This window comes from Hemitrygon akajei, chromosome 16 (genome assembly GCF_048418815.1).
Source record: "Hemitrygon akajei chromosome 16, sHemAka1.3, whole genome shotgun sequence".
Lineage (NCBI taxonomy): Eukaryota > Metazoa > Chordata > Chondrichthyes > Myliobatiformes > Dasyatidae > Hemitrygon > Hemitrygon akajei.
The window spans coordinates 62,105,476-62,124,203 of record NC_133139.1 but is presented as its reverse complement, the minus strand read 5'-3'; the positions used below and the strand labels follow the sequence as shown (position 1 = coordinate 62,124,203).

At 41.3% G+C, this 18,728-nt stretch overlaps 1 protein-coding gene across 3 annotated transcripts in view; it reads right to left on the bottom strand.

Moving 5' to 3' along the window:
- Positions 1-227: 227 nt before the first annotated feature.
- Positions 228-18,728, bottom strand: part of c16h19orf53 (chromosome 16 C19orf53 homolog) — a 355,432-nt gene continuing 336,931 nt past the window's right edge. Inside the window, exons 2-4 of one of the 3 annotated variants that reach the window (XM_073069008.1) lie at positions 9,631-9,734; positions 4,270-4,325; positions 228-469 (exon numbers count right to left, since the gene is read on the bottom strand). In XM_073069008.1, the coding sequence (XP_072925109.1) occupies positions 347-469; positions 4,270-4,325; positions 9,631-9,734 (283 nt within the window). In that variant the 3' untranslated portion in view covers positions 228-346. Of the gene's footprint in view, positions 470-4,269; positions 4,328-9,630; positions 9,931-18,728 lie in introns of those variants that run through there. The other 2 variants (XM_073069007.1, XM_073069009.1) reach the window with 2 other exon arrangements.

Here is an 18,728-nt window from a genome sequence, read left to right as displayed (position 1 = left end):
CAATGATTCAGGAAAAGCTTCTTTCCCTCCACCATCAGATTAATGAATGGTTCATGAACATTCTCTCATTATTCCTTGTTTTTCCACTACTTTTTTAATTTACAGTAATTTTACGTCTGTGCACTATACTGCTGCTGCAAAACAAATTTCATGTCATATAAGACATGAAATATAATAAATCATGTCATATAATAAATCTGATTTTGAAATGACAACATTGAACAATATTGAACCAACTATTTTTAATATTCAAATTGTCAGGGCTATTAAAAAGGTCTCATTTAGCAACTGCTGGCAGGATCCCTTCTGTTTTTCCAAATTCTCCAAGCATTTCCCAGTTGTTTTCCTATTTGTCTACCGTACGTTTTTTCTGAGGCGCTTTCACAATGTTGAGTTTCTTAGGCATGTTGGAGCTGGCTTTCATGGTGACATCATGTTCGATTTTGTTCCTTATAGCTACTTCCAGGTTCTGCAGAACAAGGTTAAAAGCCAGGAGTCAGCCACCTGTCAGAGTTTACCCACGAACACCATCTTCCCATGTCATCAAATTGCTGAACAGTCCATGGACTGCAAATTTTATTCTGCATCATTAAGACCCCTCACCACCCAGACATGTCCTCTCCCCATTGCTACCAATGGGGAGAATGTACAGGAGCTGAAGACCCACACTCAAAGATTCAGAAACAGCATATTCTCCTCCTCCATCAGATTTCTGAATAGTCCATGAACACTATCTTTTATTTACATTATTTAATTTGCAATTTATAGTAATTTTTATGTCTTTGCACTGTACTGCTGCCACAAAACAAATTTCATGCCATAAGTCAGTGATAATAAACCTGATTCATAACTTAGCTGAATGAAATTTATGTGGAAGAAGGCAAACCATGATGGATTCAAGTCGAGGGGATCAGGGATCACAGTGAGTACTTATGGGAGTGGGTAAGAATGCAAAGGAGGAAGGCATTTGTGAGCACGAGAAGGACAATTTCTTATGAAGGTATAGATGGTATGAATGCATGCACGCATCCACTGAGGCCGGGTGAGATGAGAACTAGAGTTCAAGGGTTTAGGGTGAGGGTGGTGCAATTTGGAACAGGCTGCCAGAGGAAGTGGTAGAAGCGGATTTGATTTCAACATTTAAGACAAGTTTGGTGAAGGATATGGATAGCAAGGGTTTGGAGAACAATGGTCCAGATAGGACTTGGCAGAATATTGTTGTTTTGTTTTTCTTCTGTGCCTTGTGACACATCAGGCAGCAACCTTGCCATTTCTTTAGCATTTGTCTGGTTTTTTTTAACTAGGCAGAGTTGCTAGCTCAACACTCAATCCAATACAGATGGAAAGTGTGCAAGCAGCGCGCTTCAAAGTCCAGAGTGGATGCCACTACACCATCAACCAGCTAGGCAGAATGATAGATCAGCACAAATTAGATGGGCTGAAGGGCCTATTTCTATGCTGCAGTGCTCTGTAGCTATGGTAACAAGAGGGGGAAGAAGAGGTAGGAGTGTTTTGCCCAAAAATGCCCCCAGTCTCCTTACCTCAAGACCCCACAACCCTTGATTAAAGATTATCAAGGATCTAAATTAGTGGTAAAGATTGGATTCTAAAATTACCGGTACAATCTTATAATTGACATCTGATCTATTCACAGATGCAGAGGAGATGGTCTACATTTGGAAACTCCTCATCAGTACAGCTCCTGTTACATGAATTTACTAAGCTCCTGGCAGAGAAAGTGAATCTGCATACTGGAGCAATTCTTTCCCACCACCTCCTAGAGTCAACCACAGGCTGAACCTGGCAGGAGCCTAGAATGGAGAAAAGACAATGACGGATGAATAGTGGCTGGAAGTTGCTCCACATCACAGGGCAAAATCCAGTACAGGTTCAGTACCCCTTATTCGAAATTCCAAAATCTGAAAACTTCCAAAATACAAAATTGAGTGCTAACATGAGGTCACAAATGGAAAATTACACAAGGTGCTGGGAAGGTTCCCATGCAATGCGCAAGTCTCTGCACACCACAGACAGTTCTGAAATGTAATCTCACATGTGCAATGAACAGAAGTTAATGAAAAATAGAATAAAGTGAAAAATGAAGATCTCAATTATGTATTGAAAGAGTATATTCATCAGGGTAGGAGTGATTATGTTGTTTAATGGTATACTGATCATGAAACAAGCAAAAGATCTATCATGATGAACTGAAAATTGAAGGTGATTGTGAATATTCAGCATGTTGTTTGCAGAAATTTAAGGCACAGTAATAAATTTTTAAAGATTTGTGGTGATACGGTGTCTGCTGAACACAAAGTAGCAGAGAAATTCATTGTCAAGTTTGTCAAGATCATTGCTGATGAAAATCTAACACACTGAATAGCTACATCAATACATGTGTGATGAACAAATGTAAGACAAACTGCTTACCAGCAGCACATAAATTCAGCATCGGAAATGACTGCAATCCCAAGTTATATCATACATTTCAAAATCTGGAAAAACTCTGAAGCACTTCTGGCCCCAAGCATTTCTGGTAAGGGGTACTCAAAACTGTGTAAGTTTCAAAACACTGCTCACTCCACTTCCTGCCATTTGTTGCTCACTTGCAGCCTCTTCTGGCAGAGTAGAGCACTGCAGCTGTACGCATTCCACCCTAAAATTTGGAAGAGTGTCATTGAACAAAGCATTACAGGAAAACTGCTGAAGTTTTAGACTGGGTGCAAAGGAGATTTAAAGCATGTTGCCTGAATTAGAGAGGATAAGCAAGCTATTTTTTTTTTCCTTTGGAGTGAATGAGAGGTGACTTGATAGGAACGTACAAGAGACATATAGGTAGATAGAGTGGAGAGCCAGAGACTTTTTCCAGGGCAGAAATAGCTAAAATGAGGAGTCCAGAGTTGTGGTGAGTGAAGTTATCCACAAGGTAGAACAAGAAAACTCAGGAACAGAATGCAGAGTAAAGTACTCCAGTTACAGACTTGCAGGTTAGGTTTGGTGAGTTTGGGCGTTCTATGTGGGTGCCAGAAACATGGCAACACCTGCGTGCAGGCTGTGCTCAGCACACTGTTGGATTGTGTTGGTTGTTGACACAAACGACACATTCCACTGTATGTTTTTATGTCATGTGACAAATAAAGCAAATCTTTAATACATACAAGGGAAGGCTACACAAACATGCAAAGGGCAAGAGAAAATGCAATGTTTGCATGAACAACACAACCTAAGGACGTACTGGGGGCAGCCTGCAAGTGTCGTCACATATTCCAACACCAACATAGCTTGCTTAGAATGCTTAGCAGAACGACACAGAACACAACAAACATACACTGTCCTGATGCAGGGATTAAACTGGAAATATTGATCGTTCCCCCTCTGAATTCATCCATTTTTGTTGTTCCAGATTCCAGTATCTGCAGTCTTGTCTCCAAAGATTGGTGAAATTGAGTAGAACATGCACTGCCTGTACCAAAGGACCTGCTTCTTACCTCACTTACTCAACAAAATGTGTAAATGCCTAACTCTTTATCCTCCTCCAGCAAGAAAGGAAGCCGTCAGCATCCACCCGTCAGTCTCACCCAAATGCTTATGATTCAGCCTTAACTTGCTTGCCCATTCAACAGGAGCATGCATTGAGTCTTATAGCAACAGTGAGTTGCAGAGAAGGTGTCCCACTTTTAAGCATCACATTCTATCTCTACAACATGGAATGGAACGATCTTAGAAACAAGGTTCTGCAGATGCAGAAAATCCATTGTAACACACACAAAATGCTGGAGGAACTCAGCGAGTTTCAGGCCAAGACTCTTCACCAGCACTAGAAAGGAAGGGAGAGAAGCCATTCTAAGAAGATAAAGAGGAAGGAGTACAAGCTGGCAAGTACAAGGGCACCAGAGGGAGGTGATGGGCAAGTAAGGTGAAGAGGTAAGAGGGGAGCCAGAATGAGGAATGGAAAAAGGAGTAGCAGGTTAGGCTCAAAGTTTACAAAAGACTGGTTAGGCCACAGAGCAGGTTATACAGCTCTGCTCAGAAGCATCATCAGAGAAAAGAAAAGAAGAAAATAGAAGTTCACTATTAAATGCAAAATTTAGCCATGTTAGGAAATGACAGGCTGTCTCTCTTGTTTCAAAGTACAAAGAGTTTGTGTTGATAATGCTGTTTATTCTGTGACAGATGTTACCTTGCTTGGCAATGTTTCTCACTGATCACTGGGATTTCTAAACAACACCCTTCTGTGATAAAAAAATTAATAATTCCCAAATTAAATACCTTCTTTAGTTTCTGTTGCTGAATCACTTGCTTCTTTTTGGGAGCAATTACTCGACCTAATGGGGTTAAAAACAACATTGTCACACAAGGGAAATATCAAATAAATAGATGATTTGTGCAACGTATTTTATTGAACCGAGAAAAGTTTATTAAGCCACACTTGAGCACATTACTTAACAGTGCTAGCAACAAGAGTTCAACTCCCACTGCTGTCTGCAAAGGAGTGTGGATGTCCTCCCAACATTCCAAAGTTATACAGGTTACATGTTACGTTGGCACCAGAAGCACAGTAGCACTTGCAGACTGCCTTCAGCACATCCTTGGAATGTGTTGGCTGTCAACACAAATGATACATTACACTGCATGTTTCGATAAAGGAAGTCTCTAACTTTATAGCTTTATAGGTTCATCAGAAACTCTGCTCATGTGTATCAAACACAGCCATTCCCTCACCAGAATGCAAAACTTTGCCACGTAGGTATCAACCCAAGTAGAAACATGTTTGGCTGGAAGACTCATTAGGTCATGGATTTGAGACCAGTTCAATAAATTTCAGTTGAAGGGGCGCTCAATTGCTGGAAGTGCAGTCATTCAGATATTGTTAAACTATGACCTTATCTTCCTCCTCTGGCTAACACAAAAATTCCTACATGGTTAACACTGAACTCTCACTCATCAATATTAAAACAGTGCTTACTGACATCATTGACGCATGACTGGTCTATAAATTGGCTACATATTTCTCTCATGTGAAAAGTGGGGGGATCATAAACAGGACTTTACAAGGTGTGAAGTGCCTGGGGACAGGACATGATAAATGGAAAAATTGTTGTTTTCATTTTTAAAAATAAAAATCACATGCCATCCATAAACAATTCCATACATACATTCCTGATGTGCACAAATGCAGAACATATCTACAGTATCTATGTTCCCATAAGGATATGGAACAGATGGAAGGCAGAGAGAGACAGCGACTGTGGGGAAGAGAAACAGATTTAGTGGCTCAGATCGAAGACCTGTCCCATCGCAAGTTCAGATTGATCTGCATCAGATGGAATGCCAGAATGCGGCAAGTGCACATATGAAGATTGATCACGCAGTCATTCGACAGGGCCTCCTATGCATGGAAGGCTCTTTTCGCTTTACATGGGCTTTCGGGTGTGCATGTTTTGGTCTCGGCACTCCCACAAGTTGCCCAGTGTGTACCGTAGTTAACATGACTCAAGCAAGAAAAATGCCTTCACTATCGAAGACATTTGCAATATGGTGGAAGTTCCAGGTTATCAGGGAGCATGAAGCGTGTGAAGTTACCATAACTAGGGAAGGATATTGAGGAACTGAAAGGTCTGAAGGTAGATACAGTAACTCACCAGGATCAGATGATATACACCCAGAGTTCTGAAGGATGGAACTGAAGAGATTGTGGAGGTAGTAGTAATAATTTTTCAAAAATCACTAGATTTTGGAATGGTTCCAGAAGAGAGGAAAACACTCAGCTCTTCAAGAAAGGAGAGAGGTAGAAGAAAGGAAACTATAGGCCAGTTAGTCTGACAGTCGTTGGAAAAATGTTGGAGTTGATTATTAAGGATGAAGTCTCAGGATACTTGAAGACACATGATAAAATAGGTTATAGTCAATATGGTTTCCTCAAGGAAAATCTTGCCTGACAAATCTTCGAAAAAAATAACAAACAGGATTGACAAAGGAGTATCGCTTGATGTTGTGTGCTTGGACTTTCAGGTCTTTGACAAGTGTCACATAAAGCTGCTTCACAAGCTACGAGTCCATGGTATTACAGGAAAGATTCTAGCATAGATAAAGTAGTAGCTGATTGACAGGAGACAGAGTGAGAATAAAGGGAGCCTTTTCAGGCTGGCTGCTGGTGATTAGTGGTGTTCCACAGGGGTGTGTTGGGACAGATTTTTACATTATATGTCAATGATCTGGATGATAGAATTGATGGCTTTATTGAAACGTTTGCAAATGATATGAAGACAGGTGGAGGGGAAGTAGTTTTGAGGAAGTACAGAGGCTACAAAGGACTTAGATTAGGAGAATGGGCAAAGAAATGGGAGATGGAATATAGTGTCGTGAAGTGTATGGGAGTCCTTGTGCAGGATTCCCTAAAGATAAATTTGCAGGTTGAGTCTGTGGTGAGGAAGGCAAATGCAACGTTAGCATTCATTTCAAGAGGACTAGAATATAAACACAAGGATGTAATGTTGAAGCTTTATAAAGCTTTGGTGAGGCATCACTTTGAGTATTGTAAACAAGTTTGGGCCCCTTATCTTAGAAAAGATGTGTTGTAACAGAAGATGGTTCAAAAGAGATTCACAAAAATGGTTCCAGGATTGAATGGGGCTTTATGTATGTATGTATTTAAGGTAGAGGTTAATAGATTCTTGATTAGTCAGGGCATGAAGGGATATAGGGAGAAGGCAGGAGATTAGGACCGAGAGGAAAATTGGAGCAGACTCGATGGGCCAAATGGTCTAATTCTGCTCCTATATCTTATGGTCTAAAACATTTAAACCTATGGATCCGTTGTCGTTTTTGCTCTGTACATACATTACAAAGTTGAAAGGTCATCAAACTGAAATGTTAGTGCTGTTTTTCATCCCATTGATGCAGTCTAACCTGAGTATTTCCAGCATCTTCTATTTGTTTGTTTAGAAAATTTGAAAAACTGCCCTCCTACAAGAGTTGAGTACAAATGAAGTACAGTGGCACAAGAGCAATCAACTGAGCAAAAACTATACCAGAAATTTCAAAGTCAAAGCAAATTCATTATCAAGGTGTTTATATTCATCACATACCACATTGAAATTCATTTTCCTGCAGCATTTACAGAAAAATAAACAGATTGAGAAGTTAGCCAGAGATTTTATTTTCTAGGGCAGAAATAGCTAATAGGAGAGGATATGATTTTAAGGTGATTGGAGGAAAGTATGGGGGCGGGGAGGACTATCAGAGTTAAGTTTTTTTTAAAAAAGTGTGTGGTCGGGTGATGGCAGAGGCAGATATATTAAGGACGGTTAAGACACTCTTAGAAAGGCACATGGATGATAGAAAAATGGAGGGCAACGTAAGAGGGAAGGATTAGATTGATCTCAGAGTAAGTTATGAACTCAGTATAAAATTGTGGGCTGAAGAGCCTATACTGTGCTGTTGTGTTCTATGCTCAATAGAATTTATGAAAAACTATATGGAAAGACGGCCAAAGCAACCGAAGTGCAAAAGAAGGAAAGTCTACAAATAAAATAGAAATACACTGAGATGAGTTAGAGAGTCTCTGAAAGTGATCCTGTAGATTGTGGAATCAGTTCAGCGTTGAGGTGAGTGAAGTTTAAAGCCAACTTTGGGAGAGTAATTGAGGGGTTTTGGGGGAGGTTGATGGGTGAAATTCCAGAGGGCCTTGGAGTCTAAACACATCTTACCAAGGCTGGAGTGATAGCATTCAATTAGTATCTTTGACAGTGAAAAAATCTGAGGTTAGAGAAATAAGAAAGTCCATGAGAATACTTAAAAGCAAGATGAAGATTTTAAAATTGTTCCTTTGCTCAGCCAAAATCCAATGTGTGCCTACAAAGTTCATGAAAGGCTCATGGTGGGATACTTGGTGACATTGTACAGGTGTCCAACTGCAAAGATTTCCAATAGCTTTGAAAAATGCCCAATGATCACTTTCTAATTGCCCATCAGGAAGAACAGAAAATTAATTAAAGAACTACTTCAAAATTCAAGTTCTAAAGTAAATTTGTTATAAGTATATGTTACTATATTCTACTTTGATTCGTTTTCTTGCAGGCATTCACAGGAAAATAAAGAAATACAATCGAATTTATGAAGAAATGTATATGAAAAAGACAGAAAAAGCAAATGTGCAAATAAAAATAAATACTGAGAATACAAGCTGTAAAGATTCCTTGAAACTGAGTCCATAGGACATAGAATCAGTTCAGCCAGTGAAGCTATCCACATAGTGCAAGATCATAGAGTAATAACTGTTCCTGAACTTGGTGCCATGAGACTGAAGGCTCCTGTACCTCTGCCTCGTGGCAGTAGCATGAGGGCATGGCCTGGATGGTGGGGGTCCAAGATGATGGATGTTGCTCTCTTGTAAATGTGCTCAGCGTTGGGGAGGGCTATACCTGTGATGGACTGGGCTATATCCGATATCCACAATGGTCTGAAGATTCAAATTCAATTATTATTCTGTCTAGTTCCATCGACCCACACCGGGACCACAGCCTTCAATACCCCAACCCATGAATGTATTTATCTAAACCTCTTTTAAATGTTGAAATCAAATCAGCAACCACCACTTGTGCTGGCAATTTTTACTCTCACCATCCTGAGTGAAAACTTCCCCTACATTCTCCTTAAATATTTCACCTTTCACCCTTAACCCATGACCTCTAGTTTTCGTCTCAATCTCAGTGAGAAAAGCTTATCTATATTCTTCCTAATTTTATATACCTCTATCAATTTTCCCTCATTCTCCTATGTTCCAGGGAATAAAAAAATCATAGCCTATTCAACCTTTCAGGTACTCAAGTCCCAGCAGCATCCTGGTAAATTTTCTCTGTACCCTTTCAATGTTGTTGATATCTTTCCTGTCGGAACACAAGTGACCAGGACTGCACCCGATACTCCAAATTAGGCCTCACCAATGTTTTATACAATTTCAACATAACATCCCAACTCCTGTACTCATTTCTTTAAAGTATAAAGACCAATATGCCAAAAGCACCCTGTACAACCTATCTATTTGTGATTGTCACTTTCAACGTGGTTCTTTATGGTTCCGTGTTCCCAAATGCCTCCGTTCCTCCGCACTTCTCAGTGTTCTACAGCTCACCGTGCAACTTCTATCCTGCTTGTCCTCCCAAAGTGCAACACCTCACACTTGTCTGCATTAAATTCTATCTGCCATTTTCCAGCTCATTTTTCGAGCTGGTCCAGATACTGCTGCAAGCCTTACTAGCCTTTCTCACTGTCCACAATCTATACTTTGGTGATCTGGGACAGTTGCTTAATTAGGCCAAAATGTACTGATCCGAATGTGTCCCAATTAAACGGAATCCACTCTATATCCAGTCCCTTAGAATACCTTCTAGTAACTTCCGCACTACTGATGTCAGGCTCGCCAGCCTATAAATTCCCAGCTTACTCTTAGAGTAAGAACATTAGGTATCATTCAATATTCCAAGTATTCTCTGTGTGAACGTCTCTTCTCATCTGTCCTGAACTGTTACCACCTCAGTTTCAACTTGTAGGGGTTCCCCCGCCAGACTCTCACTGATCTCCCTTGTCTCACCCCCGTCACTTCCCTCTCCCCTGTCCCTACTCCCTCACCTCCCTTCCTCGGGCCCCGGGCTCCGCTCCGAGACTTTCCCGTAGCCGGTTTCCGCGCTGCCAGTTTGAAGCGACCCTGCGCCATGGCAAAGCACCTTGGGAGTGAGGCACGGCGGGATACTGGAAGACCGCGGGACGAGGCGTGACAAGCCGGAACCTGGTGTAAATGTCCCTGAACTTGGAATTAAAACCTGTGGAGGCATCGGGAAAAGGATTATAGGTTGGTAGTTCGTTGGGCTGAGTGGCCAAATAAAGCCATCGTAAGGTTCGGCAATGTAGAGCGTCTGCAGGAGGATTGTGGGAGAAAGAAGGTCGCAGAGCGATGCCTTTTGGGAGTAAGAAGGTCACGGTATGAATTATAGTACAGGGAAAGTGCTGGTTAGGATGAGAGCGCCCTCCAGAGGCCACTGAAATCCTACACACCAACGAGTTTGAAATCCTACACACCAAGTTTGCAAATCTGTAATGTTAATATTTGTTGTAATGTTATAGACTGATTGTATCGTTGTTAGATTTGTATTGTTAAAGGGTTCTTGTATTGTTATAGAGCGCTGCATTGGTATAACGTTGTTTTATTGTGAAGTTGTAGACATTTACATCTCATACAAATAGAGGGTGCAATAGTTGATCTAAAATCAGTGTATTATGCCTAAACAATGGAGACTTCAGTGGGATGAGGGAGGATTTGGCCAGTGTAGACTGGGAATACAGGCTTTCTATATGCTCTCTCTACCCATGTACTCTCTCTATGCCCTTGACTGTATGGCTAGGCTTAGCTCAAATATCACCTACAAATTTGCTGATGATACAACCATTGTTAGTAGAATCACAGATGGTGATGAGAGGGCGTACAGGACTGAGATATGCCAACTAGTGGAATGGTGTCACAGCAACAACCTGGCATAACATCAGTAAGACGAAAAAGCTGACTGTGGACTTCAGGAAGGGTAAGACGAAGGAACACATGTCCTTTTCTCACTGTTACCATCAGGTAGGAGTTACAGAAGCCTGAAGGCACACACACAGTGATTCAGGAACAGCTTCTTCCCCTCTGCCATTCGATTCCTAAATGGACATTGAACCTGTGAACACTACCTCACTTTTTTAATGTATATTATTTGTTTGTTTGCATTTTAATTTATTCAATGTATGTATACTGTAATTGATTTACATATTTATTTATTATTTATTTCCCTCTTCTATATTATGTATTGCATTGAACTGCTGTTGCTAAATTAACAAATTTCACAACACATTCCTGTGATAATAAACCTCATTCTGATTCCAAGTGGTGGGACGGTTGAGGAACAGTGGAAGACTTTCAAAGAGATTCTTCATGGTGCTCAACAAAGATATATTCCAGTTAAAAGCAGGGTGGCGAGAGCCAGCCTTGGATATCTAGGGAAACAAAAGAAGACATCAAACTAAAAGCTCGTGCATACAAGGTTGCCAAAAGCAGTGGGAAACTGTAAGATTGGGAAAACTTCAAAAAGCAACCAAGAACCACTAAGTGAGCAATAAAGAAAAGGGAACTAGATTACGAAAATTAACTAGCACAAAATATAAAAACAGATAGTAAACATTTTTTTAATTATGTAAAGTGGAAAGAGGTGGCTAAAGTGAATGTAGGTCCCCAGGAGGAAGGGAAGGGGGAATTGATATTGGGTAATGAGGAAATGGCAGAGGCTTTGAATGACTATTTTGTGTCAGTCTTCATGGTGGAGGACACGTCTAACATGCCAGAGAGATGTTATGGATGCGATTGGAAGTGAGGACCACAATACAATGGTTATCACTAAAGAGGTGGTGCTGAGCAAACTTGTGGGCCTGAAGATAGACAAGTCCCCTGGTCCTGATGGAATGCATCCCAGGGTACTGAAAGAAATGGCAGAAGTTATAGTAGAGGCTTTGGTGATGATTTACCAAAATTCTCTGGACTCTGGGCAAATCCTGGTGGATTGGAAGACGGTAAATGTCACGCCACCGTTGAAAAAAGGATGTAGGCAAAAGGCAGGTTAGTTAACATCTGCAGTTGGGTAAGTGCTTGAAGCTGTCATTTAAGAAGAAATAGCAAGGCATCTGGAAAGAAATGGATCCATCAGGCAGATGCAGCATGGATTCAGCAACCGCAGGTCCTGTTTGACAAACTTACTGGAGTTCTTTGAGGATATAATGAGTGCAGTGGATAGAGGGGAACAGTTGGACGTTATTTACTTGGATTTCCAGAAGGTGTTCGATAAGGTGCCGCATAAAAGACATCCATAAGATTAGGATGCCTAGAGTTGGGGGTGATGTATTAGCATGGATAGAGGATTGGTTAACTAATAGAAAACAGAGAATTGGGATACATGGGTGTTACTCTGGTTGGCAATCAGTGATCTGGTAGAGGGGACTGAATGAAGCGTATCTAAGTTTGCTAATGATCCTAAATTGAGTGGAAAAGCAAATTGTTCAAAAGATACGGAGAGTCTGCAGAGAGATAAGAGAGTGGACAGATAAAGTACAATGTTGGTAAATGCAAGGTCATTTGTAAGGGAAAATGAAAGAACAGATTGATATTTAAATGGTAAAAAAAAATACAGCATGCTGCTGTGCAGAGGGACTTGGGAGTGCTTGTGCATGAATCACAAAAGGTTGGTTTGCAGGTGCAGCAGGCTATCAAGAAGGCAAATGGGATGTTGGCCATCTTTGCCAGAGGGATTGAATTTAAGAGGCGGGAGGTTATGCTGCAACTGTACAGGGTACTGGTGAAGCCGCACCTGGAGTACTACGTGCAGTTCTGATCTCCTTACTTGAGGAAGGATATACTGGCTTTGGAAGGGGTGCAGAGAAGGTTCACCAGATTGATTCCAGAGATGAAGGGGTTAAACTGTGAGGAGGCATTGAGTCGCCTGGGACTGTACTCACTGGAATTCAGAAGAATGAGAGGAGATCTTATAGAGACATAAAATTATGAAAGGGTAGATAAGATTGAGGCAGGAAAGTTGTTTCCACTGATGGGTGAGACTAGAATTAGGGGACATCGCCTCAAGATTCGGAGGAGTAGATTTTGGACAGAGATGAGGAGGAACTGTTTCTCCCAGAGGGTGGTGAATCTGTGGAATTCTCTGCCCAATGAAGCAGTGGAGGCTACCTCAGTAAATATATTTAAGACAAAGTTGGATAAATTTTTGCACAGTTGGGAAATTAAGGGTTATAGGGTAGGTAGATGGAGATGAGTCCATGGCCAGATCAACCATGATCTTATTGAATGGCAGAGCAGGCTGGACGGGCCAGATGGTCTACTCATGCTCCTAATTCTTATGTTCTTATTGTTATAAAGCTGTGGTTGTATTTCATAAGAATTGTACTGTTACTAAATTATATTGTTGCAGTTATAAAGTCATTGTAATGTAAAATCAGACTCAGAAATATTATCACGGACTTATATGATGTGAAAATTTATTGTTTTGCAGCAGTGAAAAGACATAACATCACTATAAATTACAAAACAGTGGGGAAAAAAGACCGTGTTCATTGGTTCATGGACTGTTCAGAAATCTGACGCATAGCACGAACATTTGAACAGTTGTAAGGCCACAGATGGGAAATGGGTTCCACAGTCAAAGTTGATCCCCTCTAAACAGCTGAATCAAAATCAGAATCAGGTTTACTATCACTGACAAAAAAAATTACTGTAAGTTACAATAATAAGTGCAAAAGAGGAACAGTGAGATGGTGTTCATAGACTGTTCAGAAATCTGATGGCAGAGGGGAAGCTGCTGCTCCTAAATTGTTGAGTGTGGGTCTTCAGGCTCCTGTACCTCCTCCCTGATGATAGTAATGAGAAGAGGGCCTGTCCCAGATGGTGACAGTCCTTAATAGTGGATGCCACCTACTTGCTTCTGGTTGAGTTTACAACCCGCTTTAGCTTTTTCCTGATCCTTGAATTGAAGCCTCCATAGCAGATGCAACCAGTTAGAATGTTCTCCACGGTACATCTGTAGATACTTGCTAAAGCCTTTGTTGACAGATCTCAAACTCCTAATGAAATAAAGCCAGCAGTGTATCTTTGTCATAATTGCATCAAAATTTTGCGCTGAGGATAGATATTCGGAGATGTAAAACATCTTCAGAAATGTTCACAAATATAAAAATTCTACAAGTGTCAGGCACAGAACTGCAGTTGCAACCACTGCTAAGGGACCAAAAGACTCAAGGCAGAAGAAAGTCTGCGGGTTGCCTGGGGTTCCCTCCAGCATTGTATCACCTGGCTTCACCTATCACCTTCCAGCTAGCCTCCTTCCGCGCCCCCAGACCTTTTTATTCAGTATCTTCCCCCTTCCTTTCCAGTCTTGAATAAGCCTCACTCTGGCCTCTTACCTCTTCTCATCTGCCTATCACCTCCCCCAAATCCCCTCCTCTGAACTTTTCTCCTATGGTCCACTCTCCTTTCCTATCAGATTCCTTCCTCTCCAGCACATTACCATTCCTACCCACATGGCTTCACCTACACTATCACCATCTAGCCATCCCCCATCTGTTTATTCTGGGGTTTTCTCCATCCTGAAGAAGGGTCTCAGCTTGAAACGTCGACTGTTTATTCATTTCCATAGATGCTGAGTTTCTCTAGTATTTTGTGTGTTGCTTTGTATCAGATTTGTTGATAACATTAACTTACTATTTATGGTGCTCTTTTCATACAAACAGTGTAGTTCCAAGTGCTTTACAAACATGAAAACACAAAATACTGTTAGTTAAAAGCAAGATTAAATAAATAGGTTTTAAGGTGGCATTTAAAAGTGTCAACTGTGTCTGCATCCCTGATAGTTTTAGGTACTGAATTCAACAGTTTAGAAGTGTAGTATAAAAAAGCTGTCCTGCCAATTTGAGTCAGATTGTTTCAATTTTAAGAGGCAAGCGGAAGAAGACCAGAGAGCTTGAGAAGGATGCATTCTGGTCCCAAATCACTGAGCTTTAAAAACAAGTAAGAACTTTAAAATCAATTCTAAATGTTAGAGGAAGCCAATGCAGAGTAGTTAGAATGGGAGTGATGTGCTCCCTCATGCTGGTTTTAGTTAAAAGTCTAGCAATGGCGTTCTGACTGAGTTGACGTTTGTCAGCAGATAAGTATTTTACTTCCTTCAATGTGTTATAATGATATAGTTAATTCATAATTGTTATATAATTCTAATAATGATTTCTTATACAGTGCTTCCTGTGTTTGTGGATACTTCTTGATGCTGAATCAGCAAAGATCATGAAACCGATATTTCGTTACACCACATGGGTTTCCTCCCACACACACGGACATGCTGATTGGTTCACTGGCTGCTGTAAACTACCCCTGGCATAGGTTAAAGGCAAAACGGATCAAAGGAGGATAGAAGTTACTTATACAGAGTGCTGGATGCATGAAATGCACCACCCATGGGTGATGGTAGAGGCAAATATGTTAGGGGCATTTAAGAAACTCTTAGATAGGCGCATGGATGAAAGAAAAAATGGAGGGAGTGGTATGTAGGAGGGAAGGGTTTGATTGATCTTGGAGTGGGTTAAAAGGGCAGCACAGTACTGTGGGCCAAAAGGCCTGTACTGCGCTGCAGTGTTCTATGTGTAAGAGGGAATAATCTTATTTCCAGGTCAGTAATGAGGACAACTTGGATCCAAAGGGCTAGGTAGCACCTTCTGTGTCATAGTCTTAGAACATAGCAACACAGAACCGGCCGCAGGCACATCCAGACCATCGGAACCTGTTTTCCTGGCTAGTCCCATCTATCAACACAAAGCTTTTAGCCTCTGTACCCCTCCCATCCATCTACTTGTCCAGACTTCTCTTAGATGTTGCAATCAAAAACGATTTCACCATTTTTACTGGCAGCTCCTTCCACACTTGCACTACCTTCTGAGTGAAGAACCTCATGTTCCCCTTAAACAGTTCACCGCTCACTCTTGACCTCCAGTTCCAGCCTCACCCAACCTCAATGGAAAATACCAACTCGCATTTATCCAATGCGAGCCCCTCATAACTTTGTATACCTCTATCAAATCTTCTGCACTCCAGATAATTAAATCCTAATCGTTTCAACATTTGCCAATAACTCCAGTCCCAGCATCATCCATCTGTATAGATGTTCTCTGTATTTGTCCAATCATATTGATGGTGGTGTCTGAAAAGAGGATGCTGTCCAAGTTGCATGCCATCTTGGACAATGACTCCCATCCACTCCATAATGTACTGGTTAGGCACAGGAGTACATTCAGCCAGAGACTCATTCCACCCAGATGTAACACTGAGCGTCACAGGAAGTCATTCCTGCCTGTGGCCACCAAACATTACAACTCCTCCCTCGGAATGTCAGACACCCTGAGCCAATAGGCTGGTCCTGGATTTATTTCCACTTGGCATTATTTACTTATTATTATTTAATTATTTATGGTTTTATATTGCTATATTTCTACACTATTCTTGATTGGTGCGACTGTAATGAAACCCAATTTCCCTTGGGATCAATAAAGTATGTCTGTCTGTCTGTCTGTCTGTCTATCTTTCCTGTAGGTAGGTGAGCAGGGCTAAATTTGGCCTCACCAACTTCTTGGACGTCATAAATAAAAATCAAAGTAAACCAGAGAGTCCAGGTTAGGCAGCTCTTAGATTTCAGACACAATTCTAGAAAGAAATTCTCCACATCTGGTAGCTTTCCAATTCTTTTCTCCTGTGATTCCAATCTCTGCCTGAATGAAAATGCAGGAAACACTCAGCAGGTGTTGGGAGAAACAGTTAAAACTTCGGGTGCATCACCTTTCTGCTTCTCCACGACCTGCCAATTATTTCCCATTCCAACACCTGCAGTATTATGACTAAGGAATGTTATGTTCAAAGTTCTAAGTAAATTTATTACCAAAGTACATAAATGTCACCATGGACAACCCTGAGACTCATTCTCTTGCGGGCATTCACAGTAAATACAAGAAACACAATAAATCAATGAAATCCACACTCAACAGGACGGGCAAACAGCCAATGTGCAAATGGCAAACTGCAAATACAAAAAGAAGACAAAAGAAAGAATAATAATAATACATAAATATCGAGAACATGAGATGAAGAGTCTTTGAAAGCAAGTCCTTAGGTTGTGGAAAAATTTCAATGATGGGGCAAGTGAAGTTATCCCCTCTGGTTCAAGAGCCTGATGGTTGAGAGGTAGTAACTGTTCTTGAAATTGGTGAATGTGAGTCCTGAGGCTCCTGTACCCTTCCTGATGGCAATAGTGAGAAAAGATCATGGTCTGGATGCTTGATGATGGATGGTGCTTTCCTGCGACAGCACTCTGTATGGATGTGCTCAGTGGTGAGGAGGGTTTTACCCTTGATGGAGTGGGCTATATCAACTACTTTTTGTAGGATTTTATGTTCAAGGGCATTGATGTTTCCATAGCAGGCCATGATACAACCAGTCAATATTCACTCCACACACATGTATATATATATAAGTTCATCGAAGTTTCAGATAGCATGCTAAATTTTTGCAAACTCCTAAGGAAGTAGAGGTGCTTCTGTGCTTTCTTCATAATGACACTGATGTGTTGGACCCAGGACAGATCCTCTGAAATTATAACTCCGAGGAAATTTAAAGCTGCTGACCCCCTCCACCTCTGATCTCCCAATGACAACTGGCTCATGGACCTCTGGGTTCCTCATCCTGAAGTCAATAATCAGCTCCTTGGTCTTGCTGGCATTGAGTGAGAGGTGTTGTAGCACCATTCAGCCAGATTTTCAATCTCCCTCCTATGTGCTAATTTATCACCAGCTTTGATTCAGTCAACGACAGTGGTGTCATGAGCAAACAAATATGGCATTGGATCTGTGCTGATGGAGATTGTGGAGGAGATGTTGTTGCCAATCTGAAATAACTGGGGTTTGCAAGTGAGGAAATTGAGGATCCAGTTGCACAAGGAGGGATTGAGGCCAAGGTCTTGAAGCTTATTGATTAGTTTTGAGGGGATGATAGTATTGAATGCTGAGCTTTAGTCAATAAAGAACATCCTGATGTATGATTCATCACTGTCTAGATGTTCCAGGGCTGAGTGAAGATCCAATGAAATAGCATCTGCTGTTGACCTGTTGTGACAGTAGGCAAACTGGAGTGGGTCCAGAATTCTTCTCAGGCAGCTGATTTGTTTCATCAGCAACCTCTCAAAGTACTTCATCACAGTGGATGTAATCATGTATACCCTCATGAACTATGCTCTCACATTGGGCTTAGACTGAAATCACAGGGTTGTCATGGACTGAGAACGTTGTTGAAGGAGCCTCCATGTTTTGATGCTCAAAGCGATCATAAAAGGCATTGAGTTCATCTGGGAGCAAAGCCTTGTTGTCACCTATGTCGCTTGGTTTCACTTTGTAGGAGGTGATAGCATCTAAGCCTTGGCACAGTTTTGAACATCTTTCAGTAATCCATGTGAGATGACTTCTGGGGGTCATACCTGGATTTCTTGTGTTTTACTTAGTTGCTGAATTTATTTTACATCTGGCCCTCAGCAGACTGTGGATCTCCTGATACATCCAGGGCTTTTGGTTTGGGACAACTCTGAATGATATTATGGGGGACACTCACCTACACTTGTCTTTATAAGTCCATGACAACTATGCTGTATTGGTCCAGATCTTCTGATGAATTCTTGAACACGGCCCAGTCCACCAACTCAAAGCAATCCTGTAGCCGCTCCTCTACCTCACGTGACCACCTCTTTATTGTCCTTATCTCTGGAGTTTGTTCTTCAGCCTCCGCCTGTACGCAGGTAAGAGAGGGAGAGCTATGTGATCAGATTCCCCGAAATGTGGTCTACACATGGACTGGTAGGCATTCCTAATCGTAGTATAACTATGGTCGAGTGTATTGGGACCCCTGATGCTGCAAGCGATATGTTGATTATAACTGGGCACAGATTTCTTCAAACAAGCCTGACTGAAGTCCCTTCCAAATTATTTGAAAGGTGTTGGAGGTAGGCTGTTTCTTGTTTGCTGATGTCGGCATCGAGTGCCCGCTTAATGTGTTGAGACCCGACATAGATTGGGAGACTGCTTCACTTTTGTTGCATCCACCGAAATATGTG